Raw genomic sequence first — 24,018 nt, forward strand, 5'->3', positions numbered from 1 at the left:
AAAAGGATCTCGAAGTCATCATTGACGCCAAGATGAACATGGGCCAACAGTGTGGGGATGCAGTCAGGAAGGCCAACTGTACCTTGTCATGCATCCACAGATGCATCTCAAGCAGATCCAAGGAGGTGATCCTCCCCCTCTACGCAGCACTGGTCAGGCCGCAGTTGGAGTACTGCATCCAGTTCTGGGTGCTGCACTTCAAGAGGGGTGTGAACAACATGGAGAGGGTCCAGAGGAAGGCCACTCGTATGATCAGGGGGCAGCAGGGCAGGCCTTATGAGGAGAGGCTACGGGACCTGAACCTGTTCAGCCTCCAAAAGAAGGCTGAGGGGGGATCTAGTGGCCTGTTAATAAACTAGTCAGGGGGGATCATCAGGTACTGGGGAAGTCCCTGTTCGCCTGTGCACTATCAGGAGTGACCAGGAATAACGGTCACAAGCTGGCATACGGTAGATTTAGGCTAGATATCAGGAGGCGCTACTTCACGGTCAGGGCGGCTAGGATCTGGAACCAACTTCGAAGAGAAGTGGTGCTGGCTCCTACCCTGGGGGTCTTTAAGAGGAGGCTAGATGTACACCTTGCTGGGGTTGTTTGACCCCAGTACTCTTTCCTGCCATGGCAGGGGGTCAGACTAGATGATCTACTCAGGTCCCTTTGGACCCTAGAAACTATGAAACTATGAAACTATTCCCCTTGTCTGGAGACATCTACCTGGGCAAGCAACCAAAAGCTCCATGCCAAGGTAATTTTGGTACCTGGGTTGTTAAAAAATGGGTTCATCCCTGGTGTACGTGACAGGAAGGAATATTGTGGGTGACAATTTCTTCACAAGTACTGACCTGGCAGAAAGACTGCTACAGCAGGACTTGACCTATGCAGGTACAATTTGGAAAAACAAGGCCAATGTCCCAAACGAAATGCAAGCAAATCAAAGAAGGGAAAACTTTTAATCTATTTTTGCTTTTGATGGGGAGGGAACTATCCCTAATTTTCTATGTTCCAAAGAAGTCCAAAGTTGTGATGTTGCTGTTGAGCATGCACTATGACATGTCAGTGGGTGGAGAGCAAAGAAAGCTGGACATCATCCATGACTACAATAAAAACAAGGTTGGGGCGGTTAACCTTGGCCACTTAAGTCCGTATGACCACCTGCAGATGGAAAATCAATAGGTGACCAATAACACTATTTTTCAGTATGCTGGATGTGGCTGCCATTGCCAGCCTTATCATTTGGCTAGGCCACAATGCAAACTGGAAGCAAAGATCACATTTAAGAAGACAGTATTTTTTTTTGCAGGAGCTTGGAGAACAGTTGATTGACAGACAAATAAAACGAAGAACAATGGATAGACATAATCTGTCTAAGTCCCATCAAGTCTGGTATGACTGCTGTAAATTACAAATTGCCACAATGCACCCCAGTAGAACCTTCTGCAAGCATGAGTGGATATTGTGTTTTTTGTCCAAGGAAAGATGAGTGCAAAGCCTGGAAATAATGCAAGGATTGTAAGTGATTTGCTTGTGTGCACCACAGTATACTACTGTGGCTTCGTGAGGAATGCAATATTTAGTTAAAACAGTTAGGAAATGTTTTTGGAAGTACTTGTTAGTTTGAAGAGAGTACAAACTGCAGACTTAGCAAATTTTTCATTTGTGCTTTCAAACTCTAAAAAAAGTTTAAATTTTGTTCATAGTTCTAGTTAAATAATATTTGGGGTACAAGTCATCATAAATACTCTTTCAAACAATCTGTATGTTTAATAAATAGTTTTTGGTATATTTATACTGTTGCCACTGGTTCCATTTTGTTCATGTGGGTGGGGTAACAAGCTACCCCATGATGCCAACAACGTTGAATTGCAGGGCAACAAGTTACTCCATGAGAACAACAGTTACAGTTTCATGAGAATGGGTGAGGGTTAATTTTATCACAGATACTTCATTCATTCTTTAGTGCTGCTTTTATGCAGCTTTCACCAGTTCACCACACATACCTATCACCTCATTGGAATACTCCATTAAAATTTACCTTTTACTGGCCAGTCTCCTCAGCAGTTTCCAGTTTGTCTACTCATTTTTCAGGTCTCTCTCCCTTTTTTTGCTGCACCTACCCCTGTGTGACCCCGAAACAATCTGTTTTGGGTTCATTAGTTGTTAGTATATTTGCTAGTGACTTGTGTGATTGAATATATAGTACACTTTTAAAATCTGCCAAACCAAATTGGGAGAGACTGGAAGCACTGTGGAGGACAGGATTGGAATTCAAAATTATCTTGATAAATTATACAAATGTTCTGAAATCAGTGAAGAAAAGTGCAAATTTCTACACTAAGGAAGGAGACGTCATAAGTACAGTTAAAGATGGGAATTAATTAGATAGGCAGCAATACTTCAAAAAAGGATCAGGGAATTATAGCAGACTATAAATTAAATATGAGTCAACAGTGTCATGCCATTGAAAAAAGTGCAAATATTCTTGTATGTAGTGACAGGATTTTTTTATGTGCAAGTCTGGGCAGGTAATTTTTCTGCTCTACTCAGATCTGGTGAAGTCTCAACTGAAATAGTATCCAAAAATGGACACAGTACTCTACATGAAAGAAGTAGACAGATTGGAGAGAGTCCAGAGGTCAGCCACAAAAATGATGTACGTATTAGATAACATGACCTCGGAAGAAAAACTGAAGGAATTCAGTTTGTTTAGTCTAGAAAAGAAAAGGCTTGAGAGAGATGGAGGGGGCATAACAGAACTTCCACTATGTAAAAGTTTGCCTGTAAAAGGGATTGTGATTAGTAGTTCTTCAGGTCCCCTAGGGCCAGGAAAAGAATGTTTTTTTCTTAAATTGCAGTAAGAAAAATACCTTAGGGTAGATTTTAGGGAAAATATTATAATTATCAGGCTGGTTTAGCACTGGCACTTGCCTAGACAAGCAGTGGCATTTGCTTTTGGAAGTTTTTTTTTTTTAAGAACAGGTTATATTAACATCTGTTGGGGATATTCTAGGGACAAGTATGCTGGCTCAGAGTGCATGGTTTAACAAGACGAATGCTAAACATCTATGAACTCTAAACATCTATTCCAGTCTTATATTTCTATGATTTTTTTTTCCCCTTGGATATCCTGCTTTATCCAGTGCACTGTGGATAAGGCAGCTATTAACTCCATTTGGCACCAGTAGTAAGCTCTTATCCTCTGTAGACCAGACAAGATATAGGAAACTGAAGTGGAGAGTTAAGCATGTAGGAACATGCTCATTTTTAGAACCCAGAAGCTGAAGAACCTAAATTTTTCCGATTCTTATTAAGAGTCCATGTAGTTAAGCAGATGGGACTTGGATCTACTATATTAGAGACTTGTGGTAAAAACTTAGCTCTGCTGTCACTGACAGAATTTCCATTGAATTACCTTGGATTTTGTTACCAGTTTCCCAAGTTTCCACAAGCCATTTGGTGAGCAAGGAAGCTTTTAATTGATTGTTTTTTGGGTTTTTTTGCAGAGCAATAAGTTTATAAACAGTATATGTTAGCCTGAAATAACCATTCCTGATGTGATTTAATTCTGCACAGCACACAAGTCTAAATTCTAATGTGGATGCAATTCCTACTGGAGAAGATCTAGACAAAGGGTATGAAGGCCTATCTTCATTGAAATCGGTGTTTAAAACCTCCATTGACTTCAGTGGGACCTGAATTTCACCCATTGTACCAGAACAAATGGAATACTGTATAAATGATATATGGAATGATATGAATATGGAAGGAATATATAGCTGCAGTTTCTAAATCATCTGTTTTTGCTTTAAAATAGTGGAAGTCATTTAAGAAATTTAAATCCAAATTGTTCTCATAACTGGGGGGGAGGAAGCTGCTGTGGCTCTAATGCTGGTCCTGAGCCCAAGCAGTACTCATCCCATCCCCCAGTGCTACTGTCCAATGTGAGTCCAGTCCCATTGCATCTGGAGACATGTAGAACAGAGTAGCTCTGTCTCAGCCTGGGTCAACTCAGCTTGGCCACACAGTGCCAGTGGCAGCAGCTGCACTGTCATGGAGGGGGCACAGGTATGGAAGGTAGGCACAGGGGGAACAAGTAATGGCAGGGCAAGGGGTAGAGGTCAGGCTGCCTACCTCCCCCCCACCCTGCCACCATCTGCTTCCTAGGCTGCTGCTGTTTTTCCTGTTGCTGTTTACTGTAGCAGAGAGAGGTGATGAATTTAAGATGACCCTCCAATAGTTAGAATTTGTACATGGAAAATTATAACATGTATAGATTTTCTATATATAGAATCCAATTATAGAAGGGTTGTCTTGGATTCTAAGTTGTCTTGGATTAGGTTAAATACTAGGGCTGCACGAAGCTTCAGGTGCTGATTCGATTCAGGGGAGATTCAGCCTGATTCAGCGGCTGAATCTCTGAATCGGGATCAAATTGGGAGACCAGTAAAAAGTTCTGAATCAATCTGAAGCCTCTGAATCTGTTCGGAAAAAGATTCAGAAGAGATTTGGCAGTTCAGGCAATCCCTGCAGCTGGACCTGTACTCTGTGCTGGTAAGTAGGGGGTGGGGTGGGGGCAGGAGGAGGAGGGGATCATGGGGGGACCCCTACCAGACCCCAACCCCTGCCCATTCTTCCAGCCCCATCAATGGCTGCCCCGCCCAACCCCAGTATCCCAGCGCTTCAAAGAAAACAACAAAACCCTGCAATCTCAGGCTTCTTCCAGGCAGCAGGGTGATCTCTGCTGCCCCCCACAACCCTGCGCTGCATGGGGGGCCTCTGCCACGAATCCCCATCTCCTGCCTGCTCTCCCAGCCAGGGCTGCTCTGCCCAGCCCCAGCGTTTTAAAAAAAAAGAAAAGCCCCACACTCACCAGATGTTGCAGCAGCTGTTGGGGTTTCTAGGGGCTCATGGCAGAGCCCCCACCATGCAGCACAGGGCAGTGGGGGGCAGCTGGGATTGCCCCTCCCACCTGGAAGTTGCCAGTGAGTGTATAGCATTTTTTTTTTTTTTTTTTTTTTTTTAGGTGCTGGTCAACTAGGACCAGGCAGGGCAGCCATTGATGGATCTGGGAGAGCGGGTGGAGAAAGAGGGCTCATGGCAAAGCACCCCCACGTGCAGTGTGGGGCATTGGAGGGCAGCGGGGATTCCCCCCTCTGCCTGGCAAGAGCCGGTGAGTGTGGGGCTTTTTTTTGTTTTTTGTTTTTAAGTGCCAGGATGCTGGGGCCAAGTGGGGCAGCCATTGATGGGGCTGGGAGAGCAGGCGGGAGATGGGGCCTGTTTGATTTGGAGAGTTAGCTGATTTGGCAGTGGCTGAATTTCCAAATCAGATTTGACCGAATTGATTTAGGACAGTGATTCAAATCACCAAATCAAATCACTGTCCCCCGAATCGGCCAAATCCGAATCCAAAGTGAATACTAGCTGCTTCGCACAGGCCTAGTAAATATGGTAGCTGCTTCCCCTTGGTTCCTACATAGTGTTCTGGAGTCATGTAAATTTCTCTGTTGACTGCATGGGGATTTTACACACTAACCCTGTTGATTTAGGCTCACTCTCCTGGCATAAGACATTCATTTTTGGGTGTTGCAATGTCTAAGTAGAGGAGCTTATGTGAGAGATTTGTATCTGGCCCATAGCCTCAAGTTATATTCAATAAGTCTAAGTGTTCTTTCCTTCTGAGAACTGTATTTGATAGTACTTTCAAAGTAAATCCAACCCCCCTGCTTCTCCCCCCCAATTTCCCCTTGTGGATTTGGAACAATGCTTGTTAAATTACCACTGGTTTGTAGAGAGATCTGCTTCCAGACACTTCTAGTTATATTTGCAGAATATATGACTTATGCTGTGACTGTTTCTGAAATCTTTGACAACTGCTTTAAATTAGCTTATAGTAACACAGTTTGGCTGTCACAGATAAGCATACTTTATTCATCTCTTTTGCAGTGTGTCCAGCTGGATCCAGGATGCCTTTTCATGACTAACAGTCTTTTTACTTGGAAATGTTTCTCATCACTTTATTTCACTCTGAAGCATTTCTTTATTCTTATGCCAGCTTAATTATTTTTGGGAGTGCCTTTCTCTTAATTTGACTTAATTCGTATTCTTTAAAGACTTTTAAAAAATTGATCAAGATTGAAACAGGGATGGGAGTAGGCAAAAGGAAAATAAAATGCAGTACACCTAGTGGGTGGGTACGTGGGTGAGACTAAGTACTCTGATTTTTATTGACCAAAGATGCACCAAAGCAGCTAATTAGCACTTGTCTTTTCCCAAATTCAGTTCTACTTCTTGGAAGGAGTGGAATATGAGGAAAGTGAGAATGGGTTTAACTGTCAGGTTAGGACAGAGGATGAAAAATTCAGTGTAGAGACTGTAGCCTGAAGAATTAGAAAATCACCCAAGAATAAAACATAAGGATTGGTAATCAAGGAAAGGGTTCAGTACTTTTGGTGTAACTCAGTCAAACTAAACTCTTGGCTCTCCATTTATCTTTGTTAGAAAAATTGTCACAGTAATAAGCTACAATAAATACATTGATTTTTCAATGTATTTTCCAAGTAATTTTTCAAAAGAGCACTATTCTATCTCTAAGGCATGCAAGTAGAATCCTGTGGATCCTGCTTAAGTTCTGAAGACCCATTCACCTTAGCTTTAAAACTGAGTTGCAAAGAAGCAATGAAAAGGAAGAGGCAGAGGACCCACCCAACTTTTAGTATTAACAGTTTTTCAGGGATTCAGGTAAGTTAAAATCAATTATAGTTAGGTGCCTAAATTATTGGGAAAGAATTTTGCCCTCAAACTGATTAAGGAATCTTTTGTCAGTTTGTATTTCTAGCCCCTACAGGATCATAACAGATTGGATGGACTGGTGGCTATATTATGAGGAATGGGTATAGGTTAGAGGACAGTTATTAATAGATCAGTTGAATTAGTTATTGAAGTCTCTTTGTGTTGCAAGAAAATTAAAGAGCACAAACACATTTCACCAAGTCTGTCTTAAATTGGAGTCTTGCTTGAATAAGGAGTGAACAATTTGGTAAATATTTTTTTTCAGATGAATTTTTCTCTTCTTCCCTGTTATTCAAACTTATTATTGTTTGGTGGTAGTTCTCTCTCCCTCTCTCCCTCCCTCCCTTTCCTTTTATATAGGGTAACCCTATTTCCCAAGTTTTAAAATGGGATAGCCTGAAAAATGTTATTTTTGGCAGGGGGGTTACCTAAGTGCTTCATTTTCAAAGGTCCTTGGTATCCTGCACACACTTTTTCTGCCCTGCTCTTGGGCATGCTCCACTGTCTCTGGGCTCCTGTCTCTGGCCTCTGCTCCCCACCCCATGCTCTCTAGAACACTCAGCTAAGCGCTGTGGGATGCTGGAAGACTGTCTACTTTGTATCATGTCTATCAGTGGAGACTGCCACCACTGCATTCGGTTGTGGAGGTTTCTGAAAACAGGATAAAAACATTCACTTCAACAAATTAGTGGGATGCCTAGGATAGATGTTTAAAAAGGGATTGTCCCAGTGAAAATGGGATGTATGATCAACCAACTTTTATATATAGGCTTTTGTCAAATATTTAGTTTCTCCTGCACAGCTATTCTAAAATCTATACTTTCTGTTTAATCTCTAAAGCTAAACCCCTCTCTAGGGCTTTATTCATTCCCAATTCAGCCTATTTTGCATTGTTTTCTCTTGTTTCCACCTTGTACTTCTGTATTTACTCAAAACATTGTGAAGGAAATGATGAAAGCACTGAAAACATCGTTCAAAACATTACTCCTTTTCTCTTCATTTGACTACATTGCACCTGTCTCTTGCCCTCCACCACCAGCCTTTTTAATTGTTTCCATTGGCTTTGCCTTCTTTTCAGTGTAGTAAAATAGTTAAAAGCTCAACAAACTCTGTTTCTCTGCTGCAAATTACCGTATTTTTCGGACCATAAGATGCACCTGACCATAAGACGCACCCCTCCTGGAGCCTCAGTCTCCGCGGCAGCGAGTCCCTCCTTCGGACTCCTGCCCCGTCTGTTCTGGCCGGCCATTTTTATTGCTGGCTCCCGGCCACCGGTACGGGCGCCAGCTTCCGGTGTAAACAAGCGGCGGATGTCCCGCTCGGGCTCTGCCGCCTCCGCGGGCAAGCTCCGCCCCGTCTCCCTGGGACACACACCTTCGGACCATAAGACGCACCCTCGTTTTCCCCCCACTTTTGGGGGGAAAAAAGTGCGTCTTATGGTCCGAAAAATACGGTAAATGGGTTGTAAACCACTTGGACTTTAACAAGCTAGCAAGTGGCAGTAAGCCCCTTCTGCCCTTGAACCTAAACATTGCTAAGTATTTTTTTATGAAAACAGATTTCATGATACAGGTTTTCACACTTTAAAGCAGTGATTCTCAGCCAGAGTGCCCCAGTACACTGGAGTGCCCTGAAATTCTCTCAAGGGTGCTAAAGGGTGCTGTACAGTGTTGTCACTGGTAGGTGTACAAACATGAGTCATAAGATAGACCCAGAGATTTCAAATAAGAACTTGTAGTGCTAAAAATATTGAGACTTGTAGTAGTCTTTCTGAGATCTTTGTAGCAGAAGAATTATTCTGCTCTATTATTCTTCAGGAAGTTAAAAAACAGTGAAAATTAAGAGCTGGGATTTTCTGAGGGGTACATTGAGTCTAATGAGGGGTGCCTTGCATCTGAAAAGGCAGAGAACACTGATTTAGAGGAATGAGTAATATAGTCTAATAGAGCACTTGAAAGAGGGAGGTTAGAAGGTGCAGCTTATATCTACATTGCCAAGTCCTTACTCGAGTAGTTCTGCTGAGGGTACTGTGACTGCTCGTGTGTGTAAGCATTCATCAATACAAGAAGGCCAGCACGAGTTCTCTTTCCATGTCATTTTTACTCAAGTTTATGGGCTTGGTTAACATCAACAGGAAGAACCCAAGCTGTGGGTCTTCAGTAGAAGAAAAGCTGCTTGAGTAGGAATCATAAGTCACCTGGAATGCCTACTCTGCTGCTAATTAAGGCATGTAGCTTTTAAGTCCGGTGACTATTAGCCTTACAATATACAGCATTTTGTGGATAATAAAGAAATATGTCCTAAATATGCAGCTTTGACTTAAACTTATATTGTATTTTAGTAATTTATACAGCTCTTTAGTTTCCTGTTAACATTTGGGAAGTCGCAGCATCATTTTTTGATGATTCACATTTGTAAAATATTCATTTACTTTGAAGAGCAAAATCTGAATGAAGGTATAAGAGTAAATGAGGACATCCAGCATTAACAAAATAAAAAGTTTCCTTTTTAGTGTTGCCTATCCTAGCCATCTTATAGTAGATGCCTGTCTTATTTTGGATTTTTCCCCCTTTTGTTTATGAGGCGGAGGAAACTAGCATAAGGAATATGTGATTCTATATCTACATATGAAATTTATTATAAATACATTTATAATAATAAATAGATTTATAGATTCATAGATGCTAGGGTCAGAAGAGACCTCAACAGATCATCGAGTCTGACCCCCTGCCTAGGCAGGAAAGAGTGCTGGCATTTTATAAATATGTATAAAATACATACACATACTTATATACTTTTAACCATGTATATGCATATTGTATTACATATTCATTTTGCTAGTGTCTTCTGTCCAGTAAAGATGATCTTTCTATCTTCTGCGTTTTGGAGCATGGTATTTGCACTATCTCCAAAAAATGGCTCTCAGGTCCTTTTCAGTGCAAAACAAAAGTAAACTCTGAGAACTCGTATAAATGTACTGTAGTAAATTGGGCACAGAACAGTATGGTAGAAGCTATGGATTTTGTTAATGTTTCTGCTACTGACTACATGTTGTTTAGCCTGCATGGACCCTATTTTGTTAATCTATAAATGGGGATGTAATATTTATCCAGCTTACAGAGAAGTAATTGTAAACATATTTGAGATCTTTGAGTGAAAAGTTATAAGCATAGAGTAGTATTTAAAACATAGCCATATTGAAAATGAGGATGCAAATATACTTCTGCTGAAAACTTCTTTGAATAAACTAATTTTTAGGATATGGACTGTTAGGCATCAAATGTTGAATGGCTAATGTTAAAGGAATTTTTATGGAATCTCTTTTTTCAACCCAGTTATTTAAGTTTTATATTAAATTCCTTAGAAAGCAAGGTAGAAATCTTTTAAATAACCACTCAGCCATGCTTCAGCCTTCTCTCAATGTTTTTTGAATCAGCAGAGGTTAAAATATTGTAATTTTTAGATAGTGTAAGAGTGATGTTGTAACCATGATAGTCCAGAAATTGTGTGTGTGCAGGATTTATTAAGATAATATATATTTTTTTGGACCAACTCTGTAGTTGGGATGAAGTTAGACAAGCTTCTGAATGCAAGACATTTCTCATTGTGTCTCTGATCATATGAACCAGGCACAACATAGATAAACTTCAGAAAATGCACTTAATTTTCAGGGTTTTTGGTTGTCGCTGTGTCAGTCTAAGGACATAGGCAGGCAAGGTTCTTTGAGTAGATGTGATATCTTTTGTTAGACCAACTAAGTATTTGGAAAAAAAATTTGGCAAGCTTTTGAGCGCAGTCACCCTTCGTCAGGCATGGGGAGTCTCTGATGTTCTGAGATTCCCAGAAATGAAAGAAGCTAAGAGGGTGGCAGGATGTCAGTGAAAATGTAAATAGGTAGAATTAAAAAGACAAAAGGTGAAGCAGAGGGAGAGGGAGGGAAGGGGAAGGGGAAGGGGGAGGGAGAAGAGAGCAGGGGGAAAAAAGACTAAAGAGAGGCAGTGCAGTAATAGAGTACAAGGTAGAAAAGAGACTGTCATGCAGGTACCTGGTGAATCAGATATCAGGCAGGTTGTAATGTGTCATAAAACCAATGTCTGTATTGAATCCATGATTTTTTGTATCCAGTAGATTTAGGAAGTGAAGTTCATAGCCTCATCTATGGAAGGTGCTGGGTAGGTTCCCTTTGAGGAGCTGGGTAGGTTCCCTATGACCCAAACGACATCGACAAATGGATCTAGACTATGCCAGGACAAGGAATGCAAAACCTGCCAACATATCTCCACCACCCCCACTATAACTACATCCCACAACAGAATCATCGCCATTCCTGGAACTTATCGCTGCACCTCCAGAAATGTTATAGATATCATCCAGTGCACCAAATGCCCTGAGGGAAGAGGAATTGTACTGGGGGCGGGGGGAAGGGTGGTGGAGGTGGTGGTGATGGGAGGATAATAGAATTCGTTATTACTTAGAACATTATTTTTAATTCCAAGCACTGGAAAAAAAAGTCGGGAATTGGGTCCCAAAAATCCATGAGATTTGACTTTAAAGTCATTTAAATAAATTTGATGTCCTTTCTCTTTGAATTCTTGGATTTGAGCATATACATTTAACATTTTCTAACTTCTGTCTACAGCTCTGGAAACAAGCTTACTTAAAATGAAGATTAAAAAAACCTTGTTTAATAAGCTTATACCAGAATCTGGGGCTTTATGAAAAACAATGAATGTTACAAGCATTTGTTATACTGCTGTTATATGGACCTTAATAGAGATAAACAACATGTAGGTGAGGCTAAGCTGGGATAAACAGACACAGATGTAAAGTAAGAGGACTTGGTAAGGAAGTTGACTAGAATGCATAAGTGTAGTTAGGAGTGTGTAGGTGTCTCCAGCTTCATCCAAATTTGTTTGAATCGCATTCAAAAGCAAAGCCTCAGATCTTACCTAAAGCTTTTTCCATTAAATCATATTTGATACATTTACCTTACAAATATCTTTACAGAAAATGTTAAATTTTGATTTAAGGTTTTGTGTCCAGAATTTGATTCATTGTGTATCAAATGTGTGTGCAGCTGGGTGGTTCTGCTGCAATGCACAATTCCTCAGAGTTTATTACATGTAGGCTTATGGCATGGGCACTAAAATTGCCTTAACTGGAGACTTCTTTTTGCTTTTTATTCATGACATATATTTTAGTTCTACAAACATTTTGGAATGGTAGATTATTTTAATAGACTTTTAACCTAATGTAGCACTTGATTTGTCACTCTTTAATTATCAGTTATTTTCAAAAGCCAACTCTATAAACCTTTTGTTTCAGACTAAAACTCAGTAAAAATGTCAGTAGTGGAGGAGACTTACTCGTATGCAGTTAAATCAGCTGAATGACTTGTTTGTTTGTTCTTTTTCTCCGAATAAAGGGTAAAGTATGCATTAGTCATTGCATGTCTTTTTGCTTACCTCCTAGAAATGTGGAGAGTTTTATTTGGCTGGGTTCAGAGGTCAAAAAATTCCCAGGAGGGCACACTTTCCAAACAAAATGCGCTGCTTGTTTTTGTTATTATAGATTACGTTTGTGATAGTTGTTAGAACCCTGCTTGGAAATATGGACTACATTTTGCTAATCGTTTTGCTAAAGTTAAATAGAAAATTTGTACTTTATTTCCATTTAACTCTTTGGTATATGACAAGAGGAAACATTTGGAATGGAAAAGGTAGAACTCATAAGAAAAATCTGAAACAAGCATCTGGTAGACAGTAATTTTAATTCAGTGTTCAGTATTTGCCTAAGCATTGTCAGCTGGCAGGAGTTGTTAGGCATTAGAGCAGAGGAGAATGTTTAAAGAGTGGTTTGGAGAAGGATAAAGTGGCAAAATGAAATATAACTTAGGATGCAGTGTCTTTCCATGGGCATTCTCTCGCAAGTACTTATGTGAGTATTTCCTCTCAAGTCAATAGAACTATTTATGTGAAAAAAGTAAAGCACAGTGTATGTTGGACCCAGGGTCAATGATAGTAATTCCCTCCTTACTGCCCCTCAGCAACCTGCTCTGTTCAGGAAAACATAAAGGGGGAGAAAAAGGAATTTGAAGACAATAATTTTTGGTTTAAGTGGTTTCTGTCAGCATTACCTTTTAAAAGTTGCCCTGGTAATTAGAGAAAACCTTTTCCAATAGTATTATATGCACTTTGAGTTCTTTGTTAAAGTCCATCTGAATTCTTTATTGACATCTAAGTTCATGTGAAAATATCCACCTGCTAGCCCTGTGCCAAGAAATTCCAAATGAAATACCATAGGAAAAATAATGGAAAAGACAGTTCATCATTTAGTGATGTCTCATTAACACTAATTATATGTTCTCATATATACATATATATTTGTAATGTACACTTATTTTTCTAAACACATTATAACCATAGCTTTATTATTATAACCATCATTCTAATATTATAAAAGCCTAAGTCTGTCTGTCTATCTGTTTGTTAGACTTTATTTGCAGTCTGATTGGCTGACAAACAGCCAATCAGAGTGCGAAGAAGCATTCTGACAGAAGGCAGCCCGCCGCCATGATGGCGGGGATGCAGTGGAGGGAATGGGGGGGGCAAGGTCACCTGGTTTTGCTCCCCCCACCCTGCTCCCTGGAGGTAGTGGCAACAGAGTGGATGGAAGGGGGGAGCGAGGCCATCAGGGCTGGCCTTGCCCCCTCCCCCACCTTGCTCCCTGCAGGTAACGTGGGCGGGGAGCAAGAGTGGGCCCAAGTGAGGGAAAAACCTGCTTGCAATGGCAGGTGGAACAGCAGGCCTAGCCCAATATGGCAGCGGCTGGGGGAGGGAAGGAACAGGCCGCCTCCTTCCCCCCTTGAGCCTGGGTCCACTTCTCCTCCACTCCCCTCCCCCGCATCAGTCCCAAGCCCACTCCTCTTGTCCCCAAGTGGGCCCAATGCGGGGGGGGAGCAGTTGCACCGTAGTGTCAGTTGTGACAGTGGGGGCAGGGAAGGACTGGGCCTGGGCACAATGTGGGGGAGCGAGCCATAGCTGGGGGAAAAGCTGGTTTGCAGCAGCAGTGTGGGCGGGACCAGCTCAACACAGCAGCTGTGGGGGGAGGGGAGGAGTGAGATTTGTTCCCCCATCAAGCCTGAGCCCACTCCTTCCCCACCCCCGCTCTCCCGTGTCATCCCTGAGCCTGCTCCTCCCATCCCTGTGCTGCTGCTGGGTCAGTCTGGGCCTGCTGCTCCCCCCCTGCCAGGTTGGACTGGCTTTCCCCCACCTGTGGACGGTAGCATGGGGCGTGGCGGCACTCCCTCCCATCCAGGGGGCGGTATAGCAGCACTCCATCCCAGCCCCCTCCCCGCCCCCCTACTTGTCATTCTTGATGGGCAGTTGGTTAGTTTTATTATAAATATAAACTTGAATGATAACCACAGAACAGATTCTGCCATGAGTTTCAGATTGGAATGTTTCCCCTTCAAGTTGGGGGAGGGCTTCTTCCCTTGGGTTCTGTCAAAGCTCAGAGGTGACCATTACATAAAAGTGGACAAGAAATTGAAGAGACGGGAAATGTTCTGCTCAAGAAGCTAGTTTTAAAATTGTGTTTTAAATGCAAAAGGAGCTATAACTTGTAAAACAAATTAAATAAACTGCCTCAGGCTTTTCTTTTTCACTTTAATTGACTCTTTTGCTTATATTTCAATCTCTGGAGAAGAAAGCTCTAATTAGTTACCAATAAATGCTGTGCTAAAATCTTATATTTGAGCTCTATATTGATATCAAACTCTGTCTTAATACAGAATTCCTATATAGTGTGTATATATACCATATCCGTTTGAATGTAAGGTGTACTTTTTAAAACAAATGCTAAATGGTCTGCATCTTAAATGTGAGTAAAAAAAGAAGTTAAAAGTTCTTATGTACTTAACTTTGGGTGCAGACAGAAGTGACATTTTTTGCACAATCTGGCTCCTGAAAGATAGCTATGATCAAACACATGTGCATGACTACAAAGTGTTTCTAAAATGACCGGTCATGCAAAAAAATTAATCCTGATCTATCAGGTAACATTTTAAGGTGCTCTGCTTCGGAGCACACCATAGGGAACTTGTCTTACCTCGAGGGTTAATTTTTCATGCAGGGGTGGGGCTGTCAGTGGAGGAGGAGGGAAGGGAGCAGCAGCAGCAGTTGCTGGGCTGCTATACCTGGCTTGAGTTGGAGGGTGGGCTGGGAAGTCAAAAGTGGCTAGATGTAATATTGCATGGTGGGAGGCACACCAGTTTTTGTAGCTTGTGGCTCTCATGTGTGCCATTGGCTGCATAAACTGATGTGTCTTTAACTGTGCTACCCCAATAAGCCTCTTTTGAGCTATTACTCTGAGGCTTTCTGCACTTAGTCAATTGAGAAATTTGTACATGTTATACAAAGTATTATGGTTTAAAGCCCAGAGCTTACTTACCTGTCATATACATAATGGTTAGAAAAATATTTGTTTTTAAATTGTCACAACTTTGAAAAGTGAAGCTGAGAATTTTTGTAGAAATCTAGAAAACTCTTTCCTTCCAGTGAGATACACTACTTGGTTTCCTTGCTTAAGAGTGTATGTCAATCAGGAATGCTTCAGTTGCTTCTGAAAATAAGAGTGATTGATTAAACTGGGATTTTATTTAAATGGTTGGGCATGCTTTTTGGGTTAAAGGTAATTAGACTTTGGCAAGTTTTATTCTCTGCTATTTCTTGGACTACTCTATGACTTGGATTCTTGCACTGGCTCCTTGGTTACCAAAGCCAAGCTCTTATTATGTCATTCATATGCCACTTTGCAGGTTTGCCAACATTTAGCATTCCAAGTGGGTTAAGTTCTACACTATTCATAGTTGCATTGGGTAGTACTATGCTCCTTGAATGATTTCAGTAAGCTCACTCAGGCAGCAAGATAATCCTCATTGTGAATAAGACCATCCAAATCTGGTTCTTAGCTACTGAATATTTTAAAATTGTAGAGCTCTGGCCAGTAATATATAGTGATTGCAGTTTAGCTGCATGTGCCTTATTGTGGGTCTGGGATTGAGTAGGGTTTTGCCATTTACATCCCCATGTGGTCCATTGTGCAAAGGAAGTCCACAAGTTTTGTGGGTGACAGAATTGTCACAGGTATGAGTTTTCAAAAGTGACTTAATTCTTTTCCTCCTTAAGTCAGTGGCAGTTAACTCAGTGTTGAGCAATTTTGAAAAATACTGCCATCACTGTTAAATATTTTTGTGTATTTTAACAGAATTTTAGAATAGAAATTTTGAATATGAGCACTTATTTTCCTTTTCCAATCTGAACAGTTACCAAGTATTTTTTGTTGCATTGATCCTATCCAAAGATTAAATACTGTATGTAAACATATGAGTAACACAAAATTTACATTGGCCAAAAGGTAAAATTAACAAATAATGTCTAAATAGAAATGTTTCCAGTTCTGTAGAAGTCAACTTAGCTCTTTTTCTAAAGTCTTGTACTTTAACGTAGTTTAATTCTGGCCATTTCTGTTTTTGTCAGGAATCTCTGGCTTATGCAAATAGAAATCTGGAAGCAGCCCCAGGTGAGAAGGTTCTACGAGACACTAAGGAACAACGTGATCAACAAATCCGGCTGAAAGAAATAGATCAACAGTTAAAAAACCTGCTGGGAAATCTTGTAAGTCTTTCTTAAGTTTGAAATCTCTGCTGGAGTGTATAATTTCATATACTTCTGAAATGAAATCTAAAAGAAGGAATATATGATATATACATAGAGAAAATCATGTATACTTAGTTTTTCTTGTTTTGTAAGAGTCCCAATCTCTTGCTGTTACCTGTAGATGGACTATTTCTCAAATAGGTAAGATATCTTGCAATGGCAGGGACCTTTTTCAAGAATAACCACTATGCATACATTAGAATAGTTTTAGAATTCAGTTTTGCCTCATGTATGGTCTTAAAAGAATAATGTGGTGTACACCAAGAATGCACAGTCTGATTTGATTTTGCTTAACCCAAATAATATATATATATATTGAAACTGTTGAGAGCTGTTCATCTCACTCTGTACGGTGCCTGAAAACCAAGGCAGTAAGAGCAAGTGAAATGTTAAGTTTGTAAAATGTGAATTGCAAATCCCTAATGTTGTAGAATAAACTGCATAACTTCTCTTCCTTAACAATAATCTTTATTTTGGAGAAAAAGAATATAGAGGAAAATACACCTGAAATTTAAGACCATCTTGCTGTTAATCTGAAAAGCAGCAAATATACTGTATTTATGCCTAAAGCATAGAGGTGGGTTTGACAACAAGCCCAAACTTGAAGGATCATGTGCGTCTTTCAAGTAGTAACTTTCCCCTGATCTCAACTGTAATTTAAGAACACATTTTTTTTGTTGTGACTTGAAAGCAGTGTAACTAAAATAATAATGCTAGGTGAATCTCTGGTTCTTCAAGGATTTCTTGTTGTTAGCTAGTTTCCTCGGAGAGAGAGACAGAAATAGAGAGAGAGAGTGAGAGAAAGAGAGATTGGGAAGGGGGATATCTAACGAAGAGCAGCTGCTTACTGGTGAAGCTGTCTAGGAAGGCTGGTTGAAGGTCGGATGTGGCATGGACTTCTGCCGAAAGAACCAGATAGTAGCTGGTCCAGTGGAAGCTATGAAGAAGAAACATAAAGGGGTAGGGCATGGGAGGTCCAGGAAGATATAGAGGAAAAGGAAAAGGTGCTCTGGAACTGTATGCTTCTACTGTGGACTAGAAGCCAGTGTTGGTACTGATTCTCACAGAGGGCTCCAGCTAGAATGTCTAGAACAGGGTTGTCAAAGATTCAGCCCACAGAGCTTTATCGTCTAGCCTGTGGTGCCACCAGTGAGTCTCAGACTGGATCCACATGCTACACACAGTATGCACTGGATTAGCCCTTCCTACAGCACAGAGTGCATGGGGCTGGTTCAGGGCATATGTTGCACGTGGTGCACAGGGCTGGCTCCCCGATGGTGCCTGTTGAGTTTGACATCCCTGATCCAAAAGTACTGGGAGGAAGCCTCCTTATTCTGTTTCTGCATAACAGAAATAGAATGTCGATTGGGACAAATCCTGGTGGGGACTATTGGCTGAATCTTGGGAGGGGTAAAGAGGGAAACTGCTGAAGCTTGTGAAGGACTGTTGAGTACTTATTTCTTTGAACATAGGACATGAGTTTTGGATTGGAATGTTTCAGGTTTCAGCTTCAAGCAGTAGGGGGCTTATTCCTTGGAGTTTTGTCCAATAGCGGACAAGAAACTGAAGAGAGGGAAAATGTTGGCACGGACAACTTTATGTAGGAGACCTGACTTTAATAGAAATTATAAATTGTTTTTAGATTACTCTGAGGTTTTTAGCATATTACTTGAACAAAAGCCTTTCAAGTTGAATGGAAAAGAAGGTATGCAAGAACTCCTCTAGCCTTCTCAGCTAGTGATGCCTAAGATCATGATAGCTGGAAAATGTTAGAGAAAATACTCAGTTTTCAGTCTGATACTTTGCATGTTTGACAACATTTAGTGTGGAGTCAGCCAATTAGTTTTCCCTTGTAGTTATGTGTGTCACTGCAAAAAGAAAGTGCTTAAAAGTTAGGAAAATGAGATTGTCAAACTAAAAATGGGGAGAAACTCAATTTTCTGCCAGGGGTGTTATCTGAAACTCTTTGAAGTTTGTTATTTTAATTGGCTAAATTTCAAGTATACAGTGTCTCTTAAAGGAGACAAAAGAAATATGCTGCTTGGGCATATTTGCCAGGACAAGGGATGTGGGGGAAAGGAAATTATGAAGGAAAAAGCCTATTACACTTTTTAAATTAATACATTGTTGCCATTGGTGTGCAGATCATCTTAGGTGGAACATATTGGACTTAGGGGACTGGCTGAACAGTCTTGTCTATTTTATTTAAGAATTTAGTTTAATGATCTTTGTTTTTTTGCTTTGCAATTTTGGGAAGTCACAACCATTGTTATCATGGCATTCTCCAAAGTGGTGGACAGACATAACACTTTAAATGTTTCAAGGGGCTTTGAAATGCGTTTAGCCCCTGGTAGATGGGATTCCCAGAGTCTTGTTCCTGCCATGCCACATGGCAGGAGGCATGATTGTAGGATCCAGTATTGGAACCCATCACATCTTATTGTTAATGCAGCTTGGGATCATAATTTTCCTGAACCAGCAAGTATCAAGTTCCTGTAGCTGGGAGCCCCTCAGCTGATTTGGGCTCCCAACCATGAAAGCATGCCCCACATCTGGAAGCCCCAAATTGGTCATCCTTTCATTTAATGGCATGATATGAACCAGCTAAAAAAAATTACATTTTTACATTTTACAATTATTGTGTAATGACTTTGTGGCTTATGCTGTGTTTCATCACACCATATTAATTGCATTAATGTGTGTCTGGGTAACAGCTTAATAGGTTATTAAGTGAGTCTTAAGTGTAGTATAGACCATATGACCATATGGGTGGTATAAAATGTCCCCAAACATGGTATAATAACACCTGCTCCCTGCAGGTTCTGTTTTGTTCCACCCTAGGGTCCATATGGATTATTGGGCCCCAAACAGATTCCAAAATGTAGTGCCCCCCCAACCCCAGCACCCATTCTCCAGCATCCTTGCTACTGCTTGCACCTCCCATCCTCCTGCACTTCCTGAATGCTGAGGCTCCTAGCCCTTGGGATGCCACTGCTGCTTGTGTTCCAGGTGCTTCAGCCACTAGGGTTCCTGGTACTTGGGCACTGCCTCGTGTAGGGGTAGGCAATGTTTTTTGGCTGGAGTGCCAAAAAGTCCACAATGTCTACCTTGCATGGTTCCGAAGTGCTGGCATCCCAGAAAAACAAAATGAGGGCAGGGGGAGGGAGGGGTACATGGCAGGATGCACTGCATATTAGTATATTTAATATTCATAAATGTTGCCTTTGTTGTTGTGTGTTCCTTTTTTTGTTAAGCATTTTGCAGTGACCTAGGACCTAGTAGTTGTTCTCTGCACTGTAGCCCTGGGACCTCTGGAGTGCTTCAAGTGCTAGGAGTCCTGGTGCCCAGAGCACCCTAAATGCCAGGAGCTGCTGCCCTGAAATGCAGGGAGGAGGAACTATTCCATAGGCAGTATAATAGACATGACTTTCAGAACTGGTTTATAGAGAGACTAAGGCTTTGCAAATAAGTTCAAGAAGGAAGTTCTGCATAGAAGAAGACATAGCAGAAGATAGAGATTGACATCTCTGAGAGGCTGAACATAACCAAGGAGGATAAATAGAGAGTGGAAGTTAGGTAGAGGTTTGAAGGGAATAACAAGAAATGGAAAAAAGGAAAGAGCTATTTAGAACAAATGAGGCTATATTACATGGATGTGCTACAAATGATGAGAGCCTTTTCCACACATTAGCAATGTCTTCCTTGCATAAGGATGTGGTTTTCCCAAGACAGAAATTACAAGATCTACAAGGCAAGATACAATTTTATGTGTAGTATTAGAGGACTGAGCGTGTCTTCCTGTCAAAAGAGAATGACTTAACCAAGAGAAAAAATTTACCCCATTGCTGTCAACTAGGGATGTGTGAAGCTTCAGGTGCTGACTCAATTCAGAGAAGATTTGGCTTGATTCGGTGGTCAAATCTCTGAATCCGAATTGAAACAGGACACCAATAAAAAAGGTCTGAATAGATTTGAAGCACTCCAAATTGATTTGTAAAAGATTTGGAGAGTTCTGGAGATTTGGGCAGTCCCCACTCTCCGCTGCAGGGAGCTGGATCCAGACTCCATGCCAGTAAGTAGATGGCAGGAGGTGAAGGTGCTGAAGGAGGGAGGAGGGGGCGATGGGGGGACCCCTGCCTGCTCCCCCAGTCCAGCCTGAGTGCCCCTGATCCCCGCCCACTCTCCCAGCTGCCCCACCTGTCCCAGCTCCTAGTTCTTAAAAAAAAAGAAAAAAAAGAAAAATAAACCCCACTCCTGCTAGGTGTGGGGGTGATCCCCACTGCCCCACGCTGTGTGGGGGGCTCTGCCACAAGCCCCCATCCTGCTCTCCTAGCCCCCCACATGGCCACCCCACCTGGCCCAGTTCCTGGTTCTTTAAAAAAACAAAGAAACAAAAAAGCCCCGCACTCACCGGGTACAGCAGCAGCTGTTGGGGCTTCTGGGGGCACATGGCAGGGGCCCCCATGCAGCGTGGGGCAGTGGGAGGCAGCAGGGATTGCCCTCCCCTGCCTGGCAGCAGCTGGTGAGTGTGGGGCTTTTTTTTTTTTTGAGAGCCAGGAGGCTGGGGTTGGGTGGGGCAGCCGTTGACAGTGGTGAGAGAATGGGTGGGGGATGGGCCTGTTTGAATTCAGAGATTTGGCTGATTTGGTGGCAGCCGAATCTCCAAATCAGATTTGGCCAAATCGATTCAGGACAGTAATTCGAATCACCAAATCAAATCACAATCTCCTGAATCCACTGAATCTGAATCCAAATCTGAAGCAAATACTAACTGCTTCGCACAGGCCTACTGTCAATTCATTCATATTTTCTTCCCTTCTTCTGTTCATATAAGGCTTATCTCTTTGTTCTCCCCATGCAACTACAGTATATTTTAAACTTTGTAGAAGCATTAGCTTGACAGCTTGGGCTAAGTTCTCCCAGTAGTTAAAATGGAGCAATTTTGTTGGCCTGATTGGATTTTCCACTAATGTAAAGGATTTTAACTTTTTTTTCATGGATTTTTATGTGCGTTCTAGATATTCACTTGTTTTGCTGCTTTGGCTCAAAGTAACTTTGTTTCAGAGAGGAAAAATGATCTGTTAACTAGCCCATGAGCCAGATCTGATCCCCAGAGCAGTGTCTCCTGGCCCAAGGGGCTTCCCATACGTCCAAAAATTTGGTGGTAGGGGACCAGTTGCCACTTCCCTGCTGCCAGATTTTTGGATTAATGTGGAACCCTGTAGATAACATGGTCCTGCATGCTAGATAGAGCATGTAGGGCAGCATGTGGCCTGATTTTGATTTTTACATACCCAGTGATACTCTATAAATGTTATGTAGTTAAGGAATGAATAATAATATCTGAAGAGCAAGATGCTCTATACAAATCTACTATCACTTTAATATTTTAGTGTCAAGCCAGAGGATTTTATAATAGATTACTTGTTAAGTTCATGAGAACTTTCTTTTTTTCTCTGTTCTGCAAAAAATTCAAACAATGCTTATTTTATATAAATCAAGGTGAATTGGATCTAATACATGGGAAGTTGTTCTCTGGAGCTCTTGAAGAATTGAGTGCTCTTTTTTTTTTTCAGTGGCAGCATTAGTACTGATCAGAGGGAATGGAAGTGGCTGTAGGTGTATCCAAATACAGTCATCATCAGTGTGAAGGACATACAGTGAGTTACCCACTGGATTTGTGCAGCTCCTGCTGAAGCCTATGCTGCTATGTACAGCTAGACAATTAAGAGTTCCCAAGCTAGGTTAGGTATTTTTACCTGAACTTCAATCCCATCTCTGGATTGAAGTGTAGACAAACACACTGAGTTAGCTGGCTGGATTTAAGAGTTTTACTTACTTTAGAAGTGTAGGATCATGTCCAAAGGTCATAAAATAAAAGTCTAGGTTCAAAGACTCTGCTCAGCTGTGTGCCACTGAAGCATGGCAACATATTTAACTCCCTGTCTGTTTACAGAGTCCAAACAATAGCTGAACTCAAGTTTAGGACACTGGAGTTGCCATGTAAGTGATTGTTATTGTTAGATGTAAGATAGGGGCAAATAGCTAAAGCCAATCTTGTGAACTGTCAGTGTAATTGAATAGGTCTGCTTGTGAACTGGTAAAATAAAACCACATTATGTCATCTCTTTTCAGTCACTGACCCTTTTATAGTTTTCTTTCCTCAATGACCCTTGGTAATGAGGCAAATGCGATCCCAGGCAGCATGTCTGCAGTTCTTTGTGGTGGTCCACCAGTGGACATTATTGGACTTTGGAATGTAACGGGCTACTAATTCATTAAAATGTTGTTGGGAATGTTAATGGGTCCGCTTCAAGGCTTTATCAGTATAACACAGCAGCCTTTTTTGGTATCTGCTGTGCCACACAAACCCTAACAGCATACCAAACATTTTTCTTTAGTTAGGTTTATATGTACTTAAAACCTTATATGGATAGACTCTGTTATTTATTTACACTGTTTATCAACATACAAACAGCCTATATCAATGAGTAATCTGTGGCTAGGTTAACTTAAATGCAGTTTGCAAAAAGCATCATAATGTTTTAGTTAATAAGGGTACTTCAGATGGACATCCTGTATCTTCCTATCAGCTTCTGTCAGTCTTGTGACTGAGATTGCAACATACATTTGCAAAATTACATGGTTATGGCATATTCGATATTTTATGAATTTTCTAGGATACTTGTACCGTGTAAAAAAAAAAAAAAAAAAGCATAGAAATCCTACCTTAGAATCATAGAAAATTAGGGTTGGAAGAGACATTAGAAGGTCATCTAGTCCAACCCCCTGCTCAAAGCAGGACCATTCCCAACTAGATCATCCCAGTCAAGGCTTTGTCTACCTGGATCTTAAAAAATTTCAAGGATGAAGATTCCACAACCTCTCTGGGTAGCCAGTTGCACTCTCCTTTACTACTCTCCTAGTGATTTTTCTGATAATCTAACCTAAACTTCACCTGCTGCAATTTGAGACGATTGCTTTTTGTTCTGTCATCTGCCATCCCTGAGAACAGTCTAGCTCAAGGGTGGGCAGTTATTTCAGGTGGAGGGCTGCTTATCAAGTTTTGCCAAGCTGTCCAGGGCTACCTATTAGCCCTGCCCCTTAACAGGTGCCCCACTTCCTGGTCACCATATTGTGACTCGAAGCCCCTCCCCCTAAGCCCTGACCTTTGCCTCCAGAAGTCCCTTCCCTTGCCCCCAGAAGTACTTCTTTCAACAAGGGGTTTTTGCCATCTCAGAACCAGAAAAATACCAAATTATATTCTAAAAAGCAAACATCTACAACATTCACACACACACCAACATGCTCCCTTACCCCACACCCACACCTCCACACCTATCCATCCCCCCAAAAAACACATCATTGACTCCAAGGTGAACATGGGCCGGCAGTGTGGAGAGGCAGTAAGAAAGGCCAACTGCACCTTGGGATGCATCCACAGATGCATCTCGAGCAGGTCCAAGGAGGTGATCCTCCCTCTCTATGCGGCACTGGTCAGGCCGCAGCTGGAGTA

General features: G+C 41.4%; 1 protein-coding gene across 5 annotated transcripts in view; it reads left to right on the top strand.

The window, feature by feature from the left end:
- FSIP1 (fibrous sheath interacting protein 1) overlaps positions 1-24,018 on the top strand; it is a 169,115-nt gene that overhangs the window by 63,058 nt on the left and 82,039 nt on the right. For all 5 annotated transcript variants that reach the window (XM_019551366.1, XM_019551367.1, XM_019551365.1 and 2 more), the window contains one exon: positions 16,323-16,460. In XM_019551366.1, the coding sequence (XP_019406911.1) occupies positions 16,323-16,460 (138 nt within the window). The remainder of the gene's footprint in view (positions 1-16,322; positions 16,461-24,018) is intronic.

This window comes from Crocodylus porosus, unplaced genomic scaffold (assembly GCF_001723895.1).
Source record: "Crocodylus porosus isolate Cpor-Errol unplaced genomic scaffold, CroPor_comp1, whole genome shotgun sequence".
In the NCBI taxonomy this organism is placed as follows: domain Eukaryota; kingdom Metazoa; phylum Chordata; order Crocodylia; family Crocodylidae; genus Crocodylus; species Crocodylus porosus.